Genomic DNA, 16,424 nt, shown 5'->3' on the forward strand with positions numbered 1-16,424 from the left:
AACAGCGCTCTATGTCGTCCTGTCTCCGGTCACTAACAGCGCTCTATGTCGTCCTGTTTCCGGTCACTAACAGCACTGACTGTGTTATGTACCCGGTCACTAACAGCGCTGTCGTTGTGTCTCCGGTCACTAACAGCGCTGTCGTTCTGTCCCCGGTCACTAGCAGAGCTGTCGTTCTGTCCCCGGTCACTAATAGCGCTGTCGTTGTGTCCCCGGTTACTAACAGCGCTGTCGTTGTGTCTCCGGTCACTAGCAGAGCTGTCGTTGTGTCTCCGGTCACTAACAGCGCTGTCGTTGTGTCTCCGGTCACTAACAGCGCTGTCGTTGTGTCTCCGGTCACTAACAGCGCTGTCGTTGTGTCTCCGGTCACTAACAGCGCTGTCGTTGTGTCTCCGGTCACTAACAGCGCTGTCGTTGTGTCTCCGGTCACTAACGACGCTGTCGTTCTGTTCCCAGGGGAGCACCCAGCGGCCATGCAGACGGGCGGGGTCGGCCAGGCCGCGGCACCCGTCCTCCTGCTTCTCTCCGCCATCATCAACCTCTACTCGGCCTGCTTCGCTGTGTAGTAGCTACTGCGCTCCGGCCGCTGTGACTTCATATTGCCTGTGGTGCAATATGTGGGGGACTCCACTACGGAAGCGCGTTCCGTGGTGCAATGTGTAGGGGATTCCACTACCAACGCGTGGTCCGTGGTGGATTGTGTGATGGAAACATTGTCGAACTTCAGAGGAAGTTTGGGCGCCCGATAAAGCGTAAACTGATCGGAGAGTGATGCGTTGCGCTCGGTGCATATTCCAACGAACCGATTTACGATGGAAGCTGCGCCGTAAGTCCGGTGAGAATATCGGTGTGCCGCGCAGTCCCTCGTCGTCGTAAGGTCGTGTGCCGACGATGGAATTCATTCAGGACAGCGACGAGTCTCGCTCGGCGTACCGCAATCATCCGCATCACTTCACGAGTGGTTGTGACGCGTGTGATGAGAAGGAACCACAGATCGTGGCCTCAACCGGCGCTAATCGCTCGCTGACCGTTCGCCACGGATTGTGAATATGTGACGTGTGGCTATGAGGTGGGAAAGGCACGTCTTGCTGCTCGGCGCTGGCCGTGAGACGTTCGTGACATTGTCAGCAATTTCTGTCAGTCTCATCCGGTGGCAAACCGTCAGGCATATGTCCGTGTCGTATATTCAATCAGCCCAATGAAACTCACAGCGGCCAGGAGCGCACACACGCATATAGCTGGCGTTGCGCGGTTCGCCGCGTTACGGTGTGCACTTTTGTCTGGTCCAGGATCTCGTACTGTGCAGGCTTTCATTGTGCGGGTGATGTGTGTGCTGCACTGTAGCGTACTCGTTTGTATGTACTCATGTGGGTGGGTGGGCGTTTGTGTGCGTGTCTGTTAAGGACCGGATGTTTGATGATGTGTTCATTTGGAGCGATGTGTGCTGTGACAGGCGTCCAAAGAATGTCTTAATGTGTCTGTATGTACATACTGGCGCAATCGGCGGAGAGACAATGCGCGCAGGGCTTTGATAGGATTAACAACATATCGCCGAGGTTATTAGAATCAAGGAATTGAGCGCTGCACTTACGAAGTGGGCATACTTTAGTATGGAGCACAAATGAAGTAACCGTTTTAGAAAGCTTAAACGTTATTGTTGGATGATTTGGTGCGAGTAACCTGAAATGCCAAAGCGACTCATCATTGATAGAACCGTATCACTTGAAGACCGCAAGTGGTATTATGTAAAGATCTAAATGTATTTGACATTCCAAGCTTGTTAATTGTTTTTGATAGCATTTTTGCGATGAAAACCAGATACTATCGAAGTCCGCGGAAATATTCGTTTACAATTAATGATAACAAAGCTGTAATGGCATTAAGGTACAAGTGTACAGTCATATTTGTTCAGATATATGTCCCATAAAATCGCCATTAACAGCTTGAAAACTGAACTAGAAAATAGATTCAAAGGCTTATACTTCACAGCTATTTGCTGCCCATAATCCATGCAATACCATCACCAATAACCGTGACTTGAAGCGTGATATAATTTATCAGGTATCCTGGGCCATCAATATTCCAGACTAGCGGAAAGCGGTCTTTGGCAAATGTTCAGGAAAGCTCGATGTTAAATGGCATTTCTGACACCTCCCATTGGTTCTGAACAGACGAAATTGCAAAAACGAATGCACACGGAACTGTTGTTTTGCCACCAGTGTGAATGCATACATTCGGTTACACACAATGCGATCGTATTTCGAAGAATAAAATGGAAGAGGTAGGTATTATGGTAAGTGCGAGTGATAGGCTCAGATGCTGGGACATGTGTCTCTGGAACCATGCAAGCCTTCGGTCTTCACTGTTTGCGGTATGTGTTCCAATGGGTGAGAGACTGCAGCCTTTGTTATTACCAAAAAGGAACTACTGTAATTCCATCAGTGAGTGGTGAATTGTTCAAGTAGTTATCTTACTTTGATAATTATCATTCATCAATCAAATCATGCGTTTAGTTGTTGGTTGTTAAATATGTTTTGTCTGTCTATTGCTTCAACGCAGCCATGTCACGCTTATGTAGCGCATGCAGAAGCATTTTCCAAGGTACTTACCTATTGTTCTCGTAAGTACTGCGGTACTATAATTGTGATATGTAAACTGATTTATTCTGATGCTCACATATGGCCTAAGTAGTTCCTAGGTAAAGTAGCATTGATTTGCTTGCGAGGTAGTTATTTACCTGAGGTTTATTTACGGTCGCATATCTATAATTAGTGTCGTTTCCGATGTAATACAGGCGTTTCTAGAAAACATTTCTTGAATGCCCTAAATTCATTGTTCCATCACTCGCCAGCCGTATGAGCTATTTCCTGGAAGTGCCGCATCGGGGCAAATTTGTCATGCCATCTGGATCGCGGGCGATATGGTTGTGCTTTGCATTGTTGTTGTTTTCAATGTGTCACTTGTCCGTCGCGGTCGTGCCTGAATGGGTATGTTTGTGCGTGTGTGTGACATTGTTTACGGTACAAATGTATGAAATGCGTGGTTCGACTTGTCACTCAACGGAACAAATAAAAGCAAAAGGTACGGAAAAGATACACCAGTGGCTGCATTATGTGCGAATGCGATCCCGTATGAGCAAGAGTCATCGCTCAAAGATAATCGCTGGGTTGAGGACGGATACTAGGCAACAGGACTGGTATTTTCAGTTCCCCGCTCCTATAACATCAGAAAACAAACCGTGTGAACGGATATGGCAAAAAGAATAGCTGTGCGGATGATTTCGTTACACCCTGTATCTAGTATGCCACTTGGCAGCGCCTAGGATCACATAACTCATGCGCCGTTTTAGGCTTCTGACAATCACCCATTGCCAGCAGATCTGATACTAGCCTCGCTCTCACGCTACGACACGCGGTAGCACCCGTTTGAGTTAGAATTAGCCTTCGACAGCCGGTCATTTGCTCTATCGCTCCCACCAGCCACGTCCGGCGCTGGATCTCCCCGGATAACGTATTCTTCACACCCTATATATCGGCTGTCTTCCCGGACTTCTCCCATTGGATGGACCGTCAGTGTTCCGGATACGACCGATTTAGGATTGGCACCATCCAAGAAACGACGGGATCAGTGCGAGAGGCTTACCATAGTGAGGTCGTGATGTCACTCACTGCAGCGGGCATCGCATTTTACTGGGACCTTTACAACTGAGGGATTGAAGAGGGTAAAATGAGTGTAAATGGGGGGGAGCAGAGAGAAGGGTGGAAGGGAGTGGGAGTTACTGCATCCGTCAACTCTTGTCGAGCTCTGACACATATGACACGCTGACACATCTGAGACGATGACACTTCTTCCAGTCTCCTTCTGCCTTAGCTGACCGCGAGTTCACAGTTATGTCGTACCAACTGAGAGCCTTGAGTGTCACGCCGACGTTCGGCTAAAACTGGGAAAAGCAGCAACTGACGCCATTCCCGAGGATTATGTTTCGGCGGGTGGCCAGAGCTGTCAAACTTCTCAGTTTCAGCTTGCTTTCCTCTCATATGACACTACCAGACAGCCTAGCGTCTGACCTGTTATTTTGCACGGTTCTGCAAATTACTTTTCAGAATGTTTTGGGCTTTCGCTCTGGCTCCATGAGTCATAGAAATCTGAAATTCAAAACTAAAGTATGAGACTCAGTTGCATTTAAAAATATTGATCCAGCAAAAATTGTTTTATCGTTTTGTTCAACCGCGATTTCAAACAAGCAGCATTTGATGTCCATTCCGACTACCATTCGCGTGCGAGTTAGAGGCGCTCCTTTCTTGATATGCAGGATTTCTATTATGCAGGTTCTGTGGATTACATTTTACGGTGGTCTGAATTTCATGTCGATCCATCGAACTGATACAATCGGCTGTCGGCTTAGACAGCTCCGAAAATGGTCCACAGTGGCAGCCATAGCCTGATCCCAGCTCAGACGGAGGCCTGGCTGGAAGACGTAGTTAAGTCCTTACCAATTGATGATACCTGCCTTCGTTCTGTCTGAGGGTATTGTGCAAATTAAACCCACACACACGTTCTTGTCACAAAATTATACTCAAGCGAAGGTATTCACAAAAATGGTCCAACATGCCAGGTCGATATCAGAATTGATACAAGTCGGTATCAATTTTTTTTTCAATTTTGTCCTGATATAAACGTAAAAGCATTATTGATCTAGATCTACCAAATTTCAACAGGTGGGTCCACCCATACCCTGTAAATTTCCGTTTCTATTGTGTCATAAGAGCCAATCGGCAGGAGTTGCCCGGGTGGTCGTAGCAGCTGCCTCCTCCCCCCCCCCCCCCACCCCCACCCGGCCGTCTGCGTTATCAAAAAGGCCTTGGCTAGGGTTAACAGCTGACGAGACGATGTCAGCACTTTCGAGATACAGCTTTGTTTAACCTATTTCGATGTGAACGAATTTGAAAATAAACATTGAAATTAAAGATAAACTTCAGGTACCAAGAGCAACTAGACTTCCGTGCATTCTTTCTCTTTGACTTACCAACAAAATTGAAATGACTGCCGTGGCGAGCCGTGATCAAAGATGCATGTCAGAACTTTGACAAGCAATCTATATTTACATTGCACTGTAGAACTTTCCCTAGTGTTTCAACAAGTGCATTCATCATCTCCATGGCTTTCAAGTAAATAAATATATTTTTTTTCAAAACAACTAGCAATGAGCCGATATTTTACAAATAAGTTTTCAGTCCTTAGATCCAGGACTTTGAGGACTTGGATTTGGACTTCAGTATGCATACTCCGTGCTCTTAAGTCTCAGGCACCAAAACATTTACGACTGGTTAGAACTGGCAGCAACCCGCGCCCCAGTGGCGGTCTCAGCCAACTTCGCCCTAGTGGGGGGGGGGGGGCATATGTTACCACCCACCTCTAACTCAAAAACTAAGAGGGATAGAAAGACGCGGTAAAAAGCAGTCGATAGCTCTCGATGCGTACGTTTGAAAGTATTTCAGTCATTTTTCATCTTAGAGCAATATGGGGGTCACCAAAGGTCATCAAAGGTCAGAATTTGCGAATTGTCATTATATTTTTCAGAAAACATGCCAATATCTCAGGAACTATGATAGCTAGAAAAACGCTAGAAAAAGCAATCGATAGCTTTTGAACTCTCCTTTTGATAAGGTCATTATCAAAAATGGCCTCAGGTCAACGGTTTAGCCTCCAGAGGGCAAAAACTCCAAAAATAGCTGTTTTAACGAACAGTATTTTTTAACAATAACTTTTGACTCAAAAAAGCTAGGACATTTATATTGCCAGAATCGTGTTGCTCTCGCCGAGACGCGTCGAATGAACTATAATTTGACCTTGAAAGGTCAACTTCAAAATTTGACCTCAGGTCAAGGTGACCGGAAAAGGTCATGTTGCATATCAGTCGATGCGTCTCGGCAAGACAAACACAATGACGCCAACCCCAGCGTTCTATCTTTTTCCAATCGAGAGTTATTGGCAAAAAAAAACTGTTTGTAGCCTCAAATGACCTCGGATGACCTTTCAAGAGGCTATCAGCAAAAAAGACACCTTGGTCGTCACTGGTGGTTCAAATCATTGTAATTCTGAAATATTTGGACTGTTCCTATGCGTACACACGGATCTAGAGGCATTTTCGTTTTTCTCCATTGACTTATAATGGAAAGGTCACGCCACTGACCTGACCTTAGGTCACGCATATAAAAAATCCGAGATATACAAATTGTAGGCACCCATGACATCATGCAATCCACCAAGTTTAAAACCCCTCTGACAAACACTGCAGGCTGGACATGATTGCAAACTTTTTTAGGCTTGGTCAGTTAACTTGACCTGGTGACCTGACCTGACATGACCTGGGGTAAAAAAAATTCACACATTGTCCAAAATTGATGTACCAAAAGCTACTCGAAGCGGCGCGGCGCTACGCGCCGCGGTTTTTTATTTACACGCAAAAAACGCGACAGGGTGGTAACATATGCCCCCCCCCCCCACTGGGGCGAAGGTTAGGTGACAAGATAAGCTTGATTTGTTTTGCCTTTATTGTTTCTATTGCTCTTAACCCTCGCCGGACCTATTGGTTTTCTACATACTCGCCGGCCGAGGGGGGGGGGGCGGGTACGACCCCCCCCCCCCCAATCGCCGTTTCGCCCCTGGTGGAGCTAGCGCGTCGCGGAAAAAACGAGCGTGTGCGCCGTTACGAGACGCAGAGATTGGTACCCGATTTTAAGGTCCTAGGTCAACCGGTGACCTCTGAGGTCAGGTCAAGTGCCCCAGGGCACGGTTCAGTTTTTGGTGAATAACTTCGCAAAAAAGGCCGCAGAGCCGCGATTTTGGCGGCATCGTGTTCGCCTCGCTCAGGCGCGTCGAATGATATACTTTTTGTTCGGGTCAGGTCAACTTGGGGTGTTGACCTCAGGTCAAGGTCAGGTCAGCACCCCCAGGTCACGAAGTTGGTCGAAAGAGGTCATGTCGCATATCATTCGATTCGGCAGGTCTTGCTGAGTCCATTGGTGGCTTTCCCGAGTCGCTAGCTCAATTTGATCAAGAGTTATTGACGAAAAACTAATATGACCTTGATGACGTCATAAATGACGTCACGCAAGGTCAACATCGCAAAAGTGACGCATCTAACCTTGCAAGGAGTGCATTAAATCACGATTCTGTGTGCTTGAGATAGTTGGAGATCGTTCCCGGCGCCAGAATAGCAGTTTTCATTTTTCCCCATTGACTTATAATGGTGAGGTCACGAAAATGACCTGACCTCATATGACCTTTAGGAAAAATCCGAGATATACAAGTTGTGAGACTCATATTGGACACTAGATTCTGCAAGTTTCATTTCCCTGTGACATCCCCTCTGGCAATGAGGGCGTTGCGAAGTTGCGACATCTGAAGACCGTGCAGAGGTTCACTTATGACGTCATAGGTCAGTGACCTGACCTGACCCAAAAATGCGGTTGGTGTCAAAAGATGCGGCTTGGATCAAAGGTCAGGTATGCCAAGTTGCAGCTCTCTATCGCCAGCGTGTTCGGAGCTATCGCGAAAAAACCCTATGGCCGGCGAGGGTTAAATGCTCAGAGCTTGTGTAATCATACATATTTTTACGGACATGGACGCACGCTCATCTATACACAAAAGTGAGACGCATCAATGGATGCAGGCTGTGTCAGACTATTCATGTAGCTCTCCATCCGCTCATCCATCCATTAATCCGATCATTCATTCGTGCATCGGTCCTCCCGGAGGTTAATCTACGCATACTGCATACCTACACGTTACATACGCTGATGGATGCGGGATGCGTATAAACATATGTGGCATAAGGTCTCTCATGCAAATCTTGACTCAAATGCACAGCTTAGCCTCACTCACGCTCCTACTCACTACTTACTCACTCACTCTCTCACTCGCTCACTCACTCACTCACTCACTCACTCACACTCCACTCCTCCCGGCTTCAACCCGTCCTTCCGCCCCTATCAGCCGCGGGCCTCATTATATTGCTCCAATGACAGCGACCGACCGTGTCCGGCCGACCGCCACGCGGCCATGGAGCTCCATTCGCTCCGACTCCGACTCCCTTTATTCAAACCAGACTTCTGGGAATCTGCGACCGACAGCTTGGCCGCCCCCTCGGGTGGCCGGCCTCCGCGCTGCGCCGGACAGATCTCCGATCGACTGACCGCAGTTCGGCCGGCGGCCGCTAGATGTCAGCGCGGTCGGCGGAGCCGCGCTGTGACGCCTCGGAAATTGGCTGCTGCTGGTTTCCCGGCGGAGAGGTGGCTGCTCATGTCACTCCGGATGTGATTGTCAGCCTTTGACAGGCTACGATTGGCGGCGAACGCGCCTCCCGCTGTCACACAGCGGCGACAGCCCGCCGCGCGCCGAATGAACTCAGATGGAGGCCGATAGGCGTATCCGGAAAAAACGAGTCGTTTTAAAAGCTTTCGTTTTGATTAACGCGTAGTTCGAGCTCATCTACGAACCATGCGTAATTCATGTTATGTCAACACCTTGACGACTCGTTGCACATGTTGCGAAGGGCGGCAAGTGGTGCTGGATAATTCATGTATGCAAAGGAAGGAATACTTATCACAAAATTTCCAATTACCGCTACTACTTCGGTGATGTCAAAATTGCTGGTGGTGCGAGGAGACAGAGTTAGTGCCTATAGCCCTCCTTCCTAAGACAAACAGATGATCCCACAGCAAATGTTGCTATGCATCAGTCATCGGTCACCAGTCCATCCATCCTCACAGGACAACGGAAAGAGGAAGCAAGCCGGCTGCCTGAAGCCGTAAATACGTCTGCGAATAGTTAGGCTATACGCACCTTCAGCATCTCTCTGAAGCCAAAAGTGGTCAAAAGAAGCAGGAGCACCCATAGAGATCTTACTCCATTCACAGTCAAAATTATGCATGGAATGAAAATTATCTCAGCAGACGGTCTCAAAAGACACTTCAAATCGAAAGCAAAGATCGAGGTTTTCCATGACGATATGCACCATCTACCATCCACACGTAGGTTTTCTTCCGTACGACTTGCGATTGACTGATGGAAGAAAGGCCATATATAGGATGGAAGCACCAATCGTCCATACCAAGGCGTCCATACTGGCTATGTTGTTTTCAGTGAAATAGCTTTATCATCGTGCGCTGCCAGTGGCATCCCCTGTGTAATGAGTACTGAGGAGCTCTTGCAGAAGAAAAAAAACAGCGAACAACGGCTCGGATGACTTAGAACTTCTTCAAAGGTCCTACAATGCATCTAACTAAAGCGCTGCGAACAAAAGAGCGTTTGAATGTGCTAAAACTGATTTTCTTCAAGTTTTGTTCGGAAAGCCTTTCAGGCGCAAACATTTTATCGCGAGATAAAAGAAGCAATTTGTTCACAGTCCCTATGGCAGCAGTACGCATTGTAATCGTGATTGCCCATTTGACACTCGGCTGATTTCCTACTTGGTTATCATCGCTCTTTTTGCTCAATCAATTCTCTCTTAGACTAAGGAAGAGGATTCATAACCCCGTCCCCATTCACCAACAGCCGTCAGTGCAAATGTTGAGATGTATGTAGGTTCTTCTATACCAGTGGAGCTGCCTCACATCAACAGCATATGTATAGGCTCCTTGTGCGAACGTAGAAAGGACTGGGTTGACGCAGCAAACATAAAGCTTCAGTGCCTATGTCACAGGTGTATCTGCATTCGCTTTCTTTTTAATTTCTTGCCTTTTTCTTGTTCATAAGCTTAATCTAGTATCATGACTGCTCATGACTGGGGTATTTTCCATAACGCGAGTGACTGGGGGGGGGCTCTCCAGAGCCCCCCTCCTATCTCCGAAACTACTGGGCTGATCGTCAAAATTCAAACGGCGTCTGATAGCCCTGGAAAAACTGTCGAACGAAACCTATTTTCATTGACCTCAAGGTCACCGATGACGTCACAGGTCAGGTCAAAGTAGAAATTGTCGACATTTTTGCTAGTTCACAATTTAGGCTCTGACCACCGGCCGGCCGGTCCGATCAGGCTCATTTTTGGTTTACGCACTCCTTGACGGATGCCTTAGATACCCTGAGGGTACCGAACTTTTATTTCGAATTTTTAAGGTCAAGGCCAGGTCATCCTAGGTCACGAAAATTTTATATCATGTATCGGTCACGTGACGCATGTTTTATGGTCCATTTTACTCGTAGATTTCGAAAATAGTGTCGTCTGTGTCATTTGAGGTCATTGTCAGCTGAATTTACCGGGGGTCGGGTCACTTTCAGGTCAGAAAAGGTCAAATTTTGAAAATGAAATTTTTCAACAAAAAAGGTGTCTATCAGATGCAGTTTGAGCTCAGGAACACGATGGTGCCATTTATATTGCTGTACATCAAAAACGTACTGAAAAATGGATTTGAAAAAAAACATAAAATTGTAAAATTTTGACAATAGTGCGAAAAACTTGGCTATTTTTGAAGATATTGGGCTAAAACTTGCAAATGTAGTTCATCAGTGTGTGTTCTATCACATATATTCCGGTTTTTGCGAAAAGTCAAAAACTTTTTGAAAAAAAAATAAAAATATATTTCTTGTAATTGCAAATACATATTTTTCAAAATTTAAAAAAAAAATCGAAAATTCGAGATAACAGTTTGATAGCTACGTGTATTTGTAGTCCACTCATGCAAAGAAAATGGATCTAGCTTTAAAACTGAGCTCTTGAGAGCGTTTGCCGTAATTCAGTGTTTTGCATGAAAATCGGCCGACATGGCGTCACTCTGACGTCATTTTCGGTCAAACTATGGTAGCTAGAAAGTTGAAATTTTAACACAAGGTGTCAAATTGATGTCTTTAAAGGTACCGCAAGTTTCGTGCTGACCCCTCAAACGGTTTAGAAGATATTGCTGAAAAACGGGAGGGGGGCTCTGTAGAGCTCCCCCCCCCCAGTCATGCGCGGGTTAAAACGCTACCTACGATTAGTTTCATGCAAAAGTAAGGCCTAGATTTTCAGTTCACTCGTCACTGGTTTCAGAAATTCAAATTAAAAGCGACTTGCTGCCCAACTTTAGGATAACTAGCCATCAAGAGCGCTTATGCAAGCTTCATTGTAGAAATATGGCACTTGGACCGTCACACCTATCCGTGCTTCTATCCTCAGGATACTGAAATCCTTCTCCTCCACGCCGCAACCCCCCTCCGGGCTGGACAGGCAACTTTATCTCATGCGGGCTGCTCCCTTGGAGCGGCACCGCTGCTCCCGAGGGAGCGCACCCCGTAGCCGGGTGCAGTGAGTGCCTTGGGGCTGGGTGGCCTGTCCTCTGGACGGGCTCAGCCCCGGTGACTCACTAGGGTGCCTGCCCAGACCAATGTCTCCCCCTAATTCCTATCATCCTTCCGGCTCTGCAATGGTCTTGTCGACCGAAAGGGCCTAACCCAACAAAACAAACAAACAAACAAACTTGGACCGTCAGGGATACAATAAGGTAATTTATCATTAGTCAAAACAACATTACCTTCAACAGAAATGGTAAAATGAGGAGAAAAAAGAACATAATCAGCAAAAACGAATCGATTTAGATGAATCATGACTGTTCAGGATATAGACGGGAGTAAGCTAGCCCACTATTTTATGTTTTATGCAGGTTATAATGAGAGAAACACTCCAAACCTGCATGAGCTGGTCCCTCGCCGTCGGTATGCAGCCCCCCCCCCCCCCCCAGCCGTCGTCTGTTCCCGACAGCCGGGGCCCTGTCATCTCCAGGGCCACATTGTCGAGGCATGGTTTGAGACCGGCGCCGATGGCCCGGGACCATGTCACCTCCCGTGCCGAGGACGGTCTGAGCCGTCTCGTCTGCGCTGCCGCCGGGTGCGGTTCTGAGCTCTGACCGGGCTAATGGACGCGCGGCTGCGGTCTGCCGGTAGGATTGGACCGCCCGACCGCATTTGTGTATCGGTTCTGACGCGCCGAACGACGTCTGAATCGTGCCGTGGGATCGATGTTGGCGCCTCAGCGTTAGAGATTGGGTGGAGCGGGGTGGGCGGTGGGCGGGTGGGAGAGGATCGACCTAGGCCGCCTCCGGAGGTGAGACGAGAGATAATGATGATGATGATGAGACAGACGAAAACAAACCATCAGTCAGTGGAACTTTTAGCTCTTTGTTGTCGTCTCGCTGGGACACTCTGTGAAAATAAAGTAGGCTCTCGCATTCAAAATGAGCTTAGCAGTAAAGCGTATATAGAGCTGATGGGATGGATGCGCAAAGGTGATTATAATTGACGGTACTGAAAATTAGCTTACGAAACAAAATACCTTGATAAGTAGAGTGAAATCAAAATGTCAGCCGTATTGGATCATTGTGCATACAGTTGAAATATGAGCAAATGTATCTTCCCATTGTTTCGAAGACTCGGCAATAGTACCTACCTAATTACGAGCGCTGTTTATATGACGAACGGTGTTTACGGGCATAAAAAAGCGCTGAGAACACATAGGTATTCAGACAGCGCACATAGGACGACCTTGAGCTTCAGCTACGCAACTGGCAAGTGGCAGCATCAATATTATATAGGTGTGTGCGCGACGTCTTTTTTGCTTCGGATATCTCGTTTTATTCAATGAATTGACTTAGATTGATTCCAAAGATCTAAGAAGAATAGCACCACATTCTTGCTGACGAAATGTTTTTGCCGCTTTGGAGTGAAATGTCATTAGGTGATTTTATTTAACTTCAAACAGTTCCCCTCAGATGCGAATTGTCATCACCCTCCGCTTTCGTCGAAAGTAGTAGGCGCAAAGGAAAGCGCCAGTCAATTGGTAAAAGTGCAGCGTATTGAAAAAGAATTAAAGAGGAAGACATTTCTTGAGGTTTAATTTAAGCACATTTTTCAACAAAATTCAGGAGTCTTATAGACCCGGCGTGAGCGCTGCAAAGGCCTTTTCAACTTTTCAACACTTGTGTTTTCAGTTTACCTACTGCTTGTGTTAACTTAACCCTAATTAGTGGCAGGCTCCTAGCTACCCCTATTGGTGGCAGGGGGGCTGTTTACGACCCCCCTGATATCTCGAGATCTATGGGCCGATTTTCAAAATTCAAACGGCATTCGATTTCGCTCAACGTGATCTACATTTCTTAAAAAAAAATGTCAATAGGGGGGTAGAGGGGGGTAAAAAGGGGCAAATTGTAGATACATTTTAGACTGTTTATCACGGCCAGGTTTCTGAACTTATCTTAAAGGGACCCTCCCACCTTAACATTAGATTTGAGTTGAGATAGCCAAAATGGGGTCCCTGGCTCACAATTACCGGTTTCGGCACTCACAACATCGAGAAATGCCCTAAATCGGAAATATTGAATTTCAAAATTGCAGCATTTTGATTCAGAGGGGCTAATGCTTAGGAATACCCCTCTGAATGTGTGACGTCAGCGCAAATATCTAACGATTTTTAAATGTTTGACTAAAACGTTTTGTAGCACGCGGTGGTATATGCTATTTGCGCGCAACATCTGCCGCAAACGCCGCAATTCTAAAATAAAGTCGCTAGAAACAGCGGAGATCCCAAAAAAGTAAACAAAAGTAAAAGTCTAATATCTTGAAAACCGGTGAATATTTTTCGGTGAAATTTGATAGATATTCGTTTTCGCTCTTTCTGAACCGTGCGACATCACTTTCATGCCAATTCATAAACTTTTTTGAAGGTGGGAGGGTCCCTTTAACGCAACTTTTGCCGATCGATAGAGAATGAACCAGGAATTCACATGGATCCTAAAAATATGCATTTTCAAAAATCATAGGCGGATACAGATCATTGAGATTGGGAGTACACAAAAAGTATAGTATATAAGGTTTTTGTTGGTACTGTTTCTAAAAGGGGTGGTAATGGTCTTGTTATGTTACAATTTTCTTATGAGAGAACGACTACAATTGTATTGGTCATGCATTGGCGGTGTCAGGGCACCTATGTTGGGAGGTAAAACATAACCCCCCTTTTTGGACGCCTGGATCCGCCTATTATAGCAAAAACGTGTCAAAAGAGGATGCACAATAACTTTGTTCTATGTTATCACATGATACCTTTCATTCACTGTTCGTAAAACTGGTGCATACAGTTATAATACATCAGCATCGTGATCTTCGCCCAAATGACTCGCGTCACGAATAGGACCCCCCAATTCCCAGTGCTCTGGAGCCGCCCCTGGCAAAGTTATGAACTTGAAATTTTCAGGGAATGTGCCCAATTTAGTTTTAGGAAAAGTCAGAAAATTTCAGCATCGTAGCTTCAGCGGTTTCGGAGATATTCCCGAAAAACCTGAAGGGTGGATGAAAACAACCCCCCCCCCTGCCACTAATAGGGTTAAGACATGAGGTTTTCAGGCCCCGCATAAAATGCAGTCGCACTCATTTTGTTATGAAATATTTCGACAATATCAAAACGATCTCTCTCTCTCTCTCTCTCTCTCTCTCTCTCTCTCTCTCTCTCTCTCTCTCTCTCTCTCTCTCTCTCTCTCTCTCTCTCTCTCTCTCTCTCTCTCTCTCTCTCTCTCTCTCTCTCTCTCTCTCTCTCTCTCTCTCTCTCTCTCTCTCTCTCTCTCTCTCTCTCTCTCTCTCTCTCTCTCTCTCTCTTCTCTCTCTCTCTCTCTCTCTCTCTCTCTCTCTCTCTCTCTCTCTCTCTCTCTCTCTCTCTCTCTCTCTCTCTCTCTCTCTCTCTCTCTCTCTCTCTCTCTCTCTCTCTCTCTCTCTCTCTCTCTCTCTCTCTCTCTCTCCCTGTTTCTCCGTCTCCATTCCCTACACCGCCAGCATACATCGACCACGACCGGCGACCTTTGCGCGGCCAGATTGATCCGAGCCCCGTTTTGCTGATGGAGACATCCATCCCGCGAGCATTCAATATTCAGCTATTCGGCTCGCGCGGCTGGCACCGGGGTCGTGTTGCTTGGCCAGGGGAGCGAGACAGGAAGCTCCGTGTCGGCTGCTCTGTTGGCCAACAGGGATGCTCCCCAAACGTGTGCATAATAGTCAGTCTGGCTGCCGGCCGACCGCCACCAGCTCAGCAATGCATGCATTCTGTGCGGCAGTGATGCTGAGCCCCGGTGCGGAGAGCCACCAGAACCACCGACCGGGGTTCGCAGAAGCAGCCATCCCGCTGCACGAGGGCTGACCTTTGCATTGAATACGGTTTCGGAAATCTGAGATGGACCGTGCCCCAAAGGGACTGTAGGAGCGCTCGAAATTTGAGACACCGCACTGCCAGCACTGGGGCTGTTGCCGGCCGGCTGGCTGGCCGAATCGATTATGTTCCAATTTAGCCTTGTCGATAGCCAAACACAAGATTGTTACGATAAGTTATTGTTGTTTTGTGACATTCAACATCATTGCACAGACATGCTCTTGAAATGCAAATCATTACTCATTAGGCACACCACTTCTCTCAGCATGTCACTCGGTACAAGATTCATTCATCCGAAATAGATTCTGTAAGCGACCTGACAAGCGGGACCTGACAGCTTCTTCTTACGATGCTGCCAGATCTTGACAGAAAAAGCCAGCCCTATTCAACTCCTGTCGGGGTACGTGGTATTAACTGAACTCGGACACGGCAAGTCATTTGCAATTGTTTCAGCATGCGCACGTGCTCCGGACAAGTTAAAGTTCTCACCGCTCCCAGGAATACGAGACTAAGTTAGTCGACGGCAGTCATAGGCGACGGTAAATTGCCCCAAAAGGCCTCACCTTTCCACCAACTGCCACTGAACCACAAAGTTTGCGCCAACTTAACTCAAGTCTGCGGCCGGTCTGGATTTGCGGTGCGGCTGAACTGCGGTGCATATCGGTGTCTTTTCACTCTGACAGAATGTCGTCATGTCTCATTATTCGATGCCCGGCGCGCAGCGCTTGTGCAATGTGCGATTCGCAGGCGTTTGAGGCCTGTTCTGACCTGTATGTTGTGAACGTGCGTCTATGTAGCTCGTAGCTATGATTGAATGCGTTATCGACACGACAGGAAAGCCGATTGAGCGAATGGCGCTGTTGTGGTGCTTGAGGAAAACAAGTTTTTTTACAAAGAATATGATCATTCGTTTCCTCTTGATCGGTTTTGGTGACACGCCATTGTTTGGCAGGCACACTGGCAGTCGCAGATTTACGCCTTGTTTGTGAATAAGAATGGTTGGTTTTGGTTTGAATGAGCATTGTTCGTCTTGTTATAGAGTTGCGTTAGAGAGCCACAACTGCTACTCAGAACAAGAGGTATTTGTAGATTCTATCATTTTTCTTATCGATTCATTTTTCTTACAGAATAATATGTATGTACATGACAGCTGATCAATACGCAAAGCCGAAAATTCCCGATACTTTATTTCAACTTTTTATTAATTTTTATCTTTTCGGCTGATATAAGAGGAAAGTTGTACCTCTTCTTCATAAAGTCT

The 16,424-nt window shown here is 46.8% G+C and overlaps 1 protein-coding gene across 2 annotated transcripts in view; it reads left to right on the plus strand.

Annotated features, from left to right (window-relative positions):
- LOC122375488 (hemicentin-2-like) overlaps positions 1-3,095 on the plus strand; it is a 43,462-nt gene extending 40,367 nt beyond the window's left edge. For both annotated transcript variants that reach the window (XM_043354897.1, XM_043354898.1), the window contains exon 5: positions 457-3,095. In XM_043354897.1, coding sequence (XP_043210832.1) covers positions 457-566 — 110 coding nt within the window. In that variant the 3' untranslated portion in view covers positions 567-3,095. The remainder of the gene's footprint in view (positions 1-456) is intronic.
- The last annotated feature ends 13,329 nt before the right edge of the window (positions 3,096-16,424 follow it).

Source organism: Amphibalanus amphitrite, unplaced genomic scaffold (genome assembly GCF_019059575.1).
Source record: "Amphibalanus amphitrite isolate SeventyFive unplaced genomic scaffold, NRLGWU_Aamphi_draft 001852F_arrow, whole genome shotgun sequence".
Classification (NCBI taxonomy): Eukaryota; Metazoa; Arthropoda; class Thecostraca; order Balanomorpha; family Balanidae; genus Amphibalanus; species Amphibalanus amphitrite.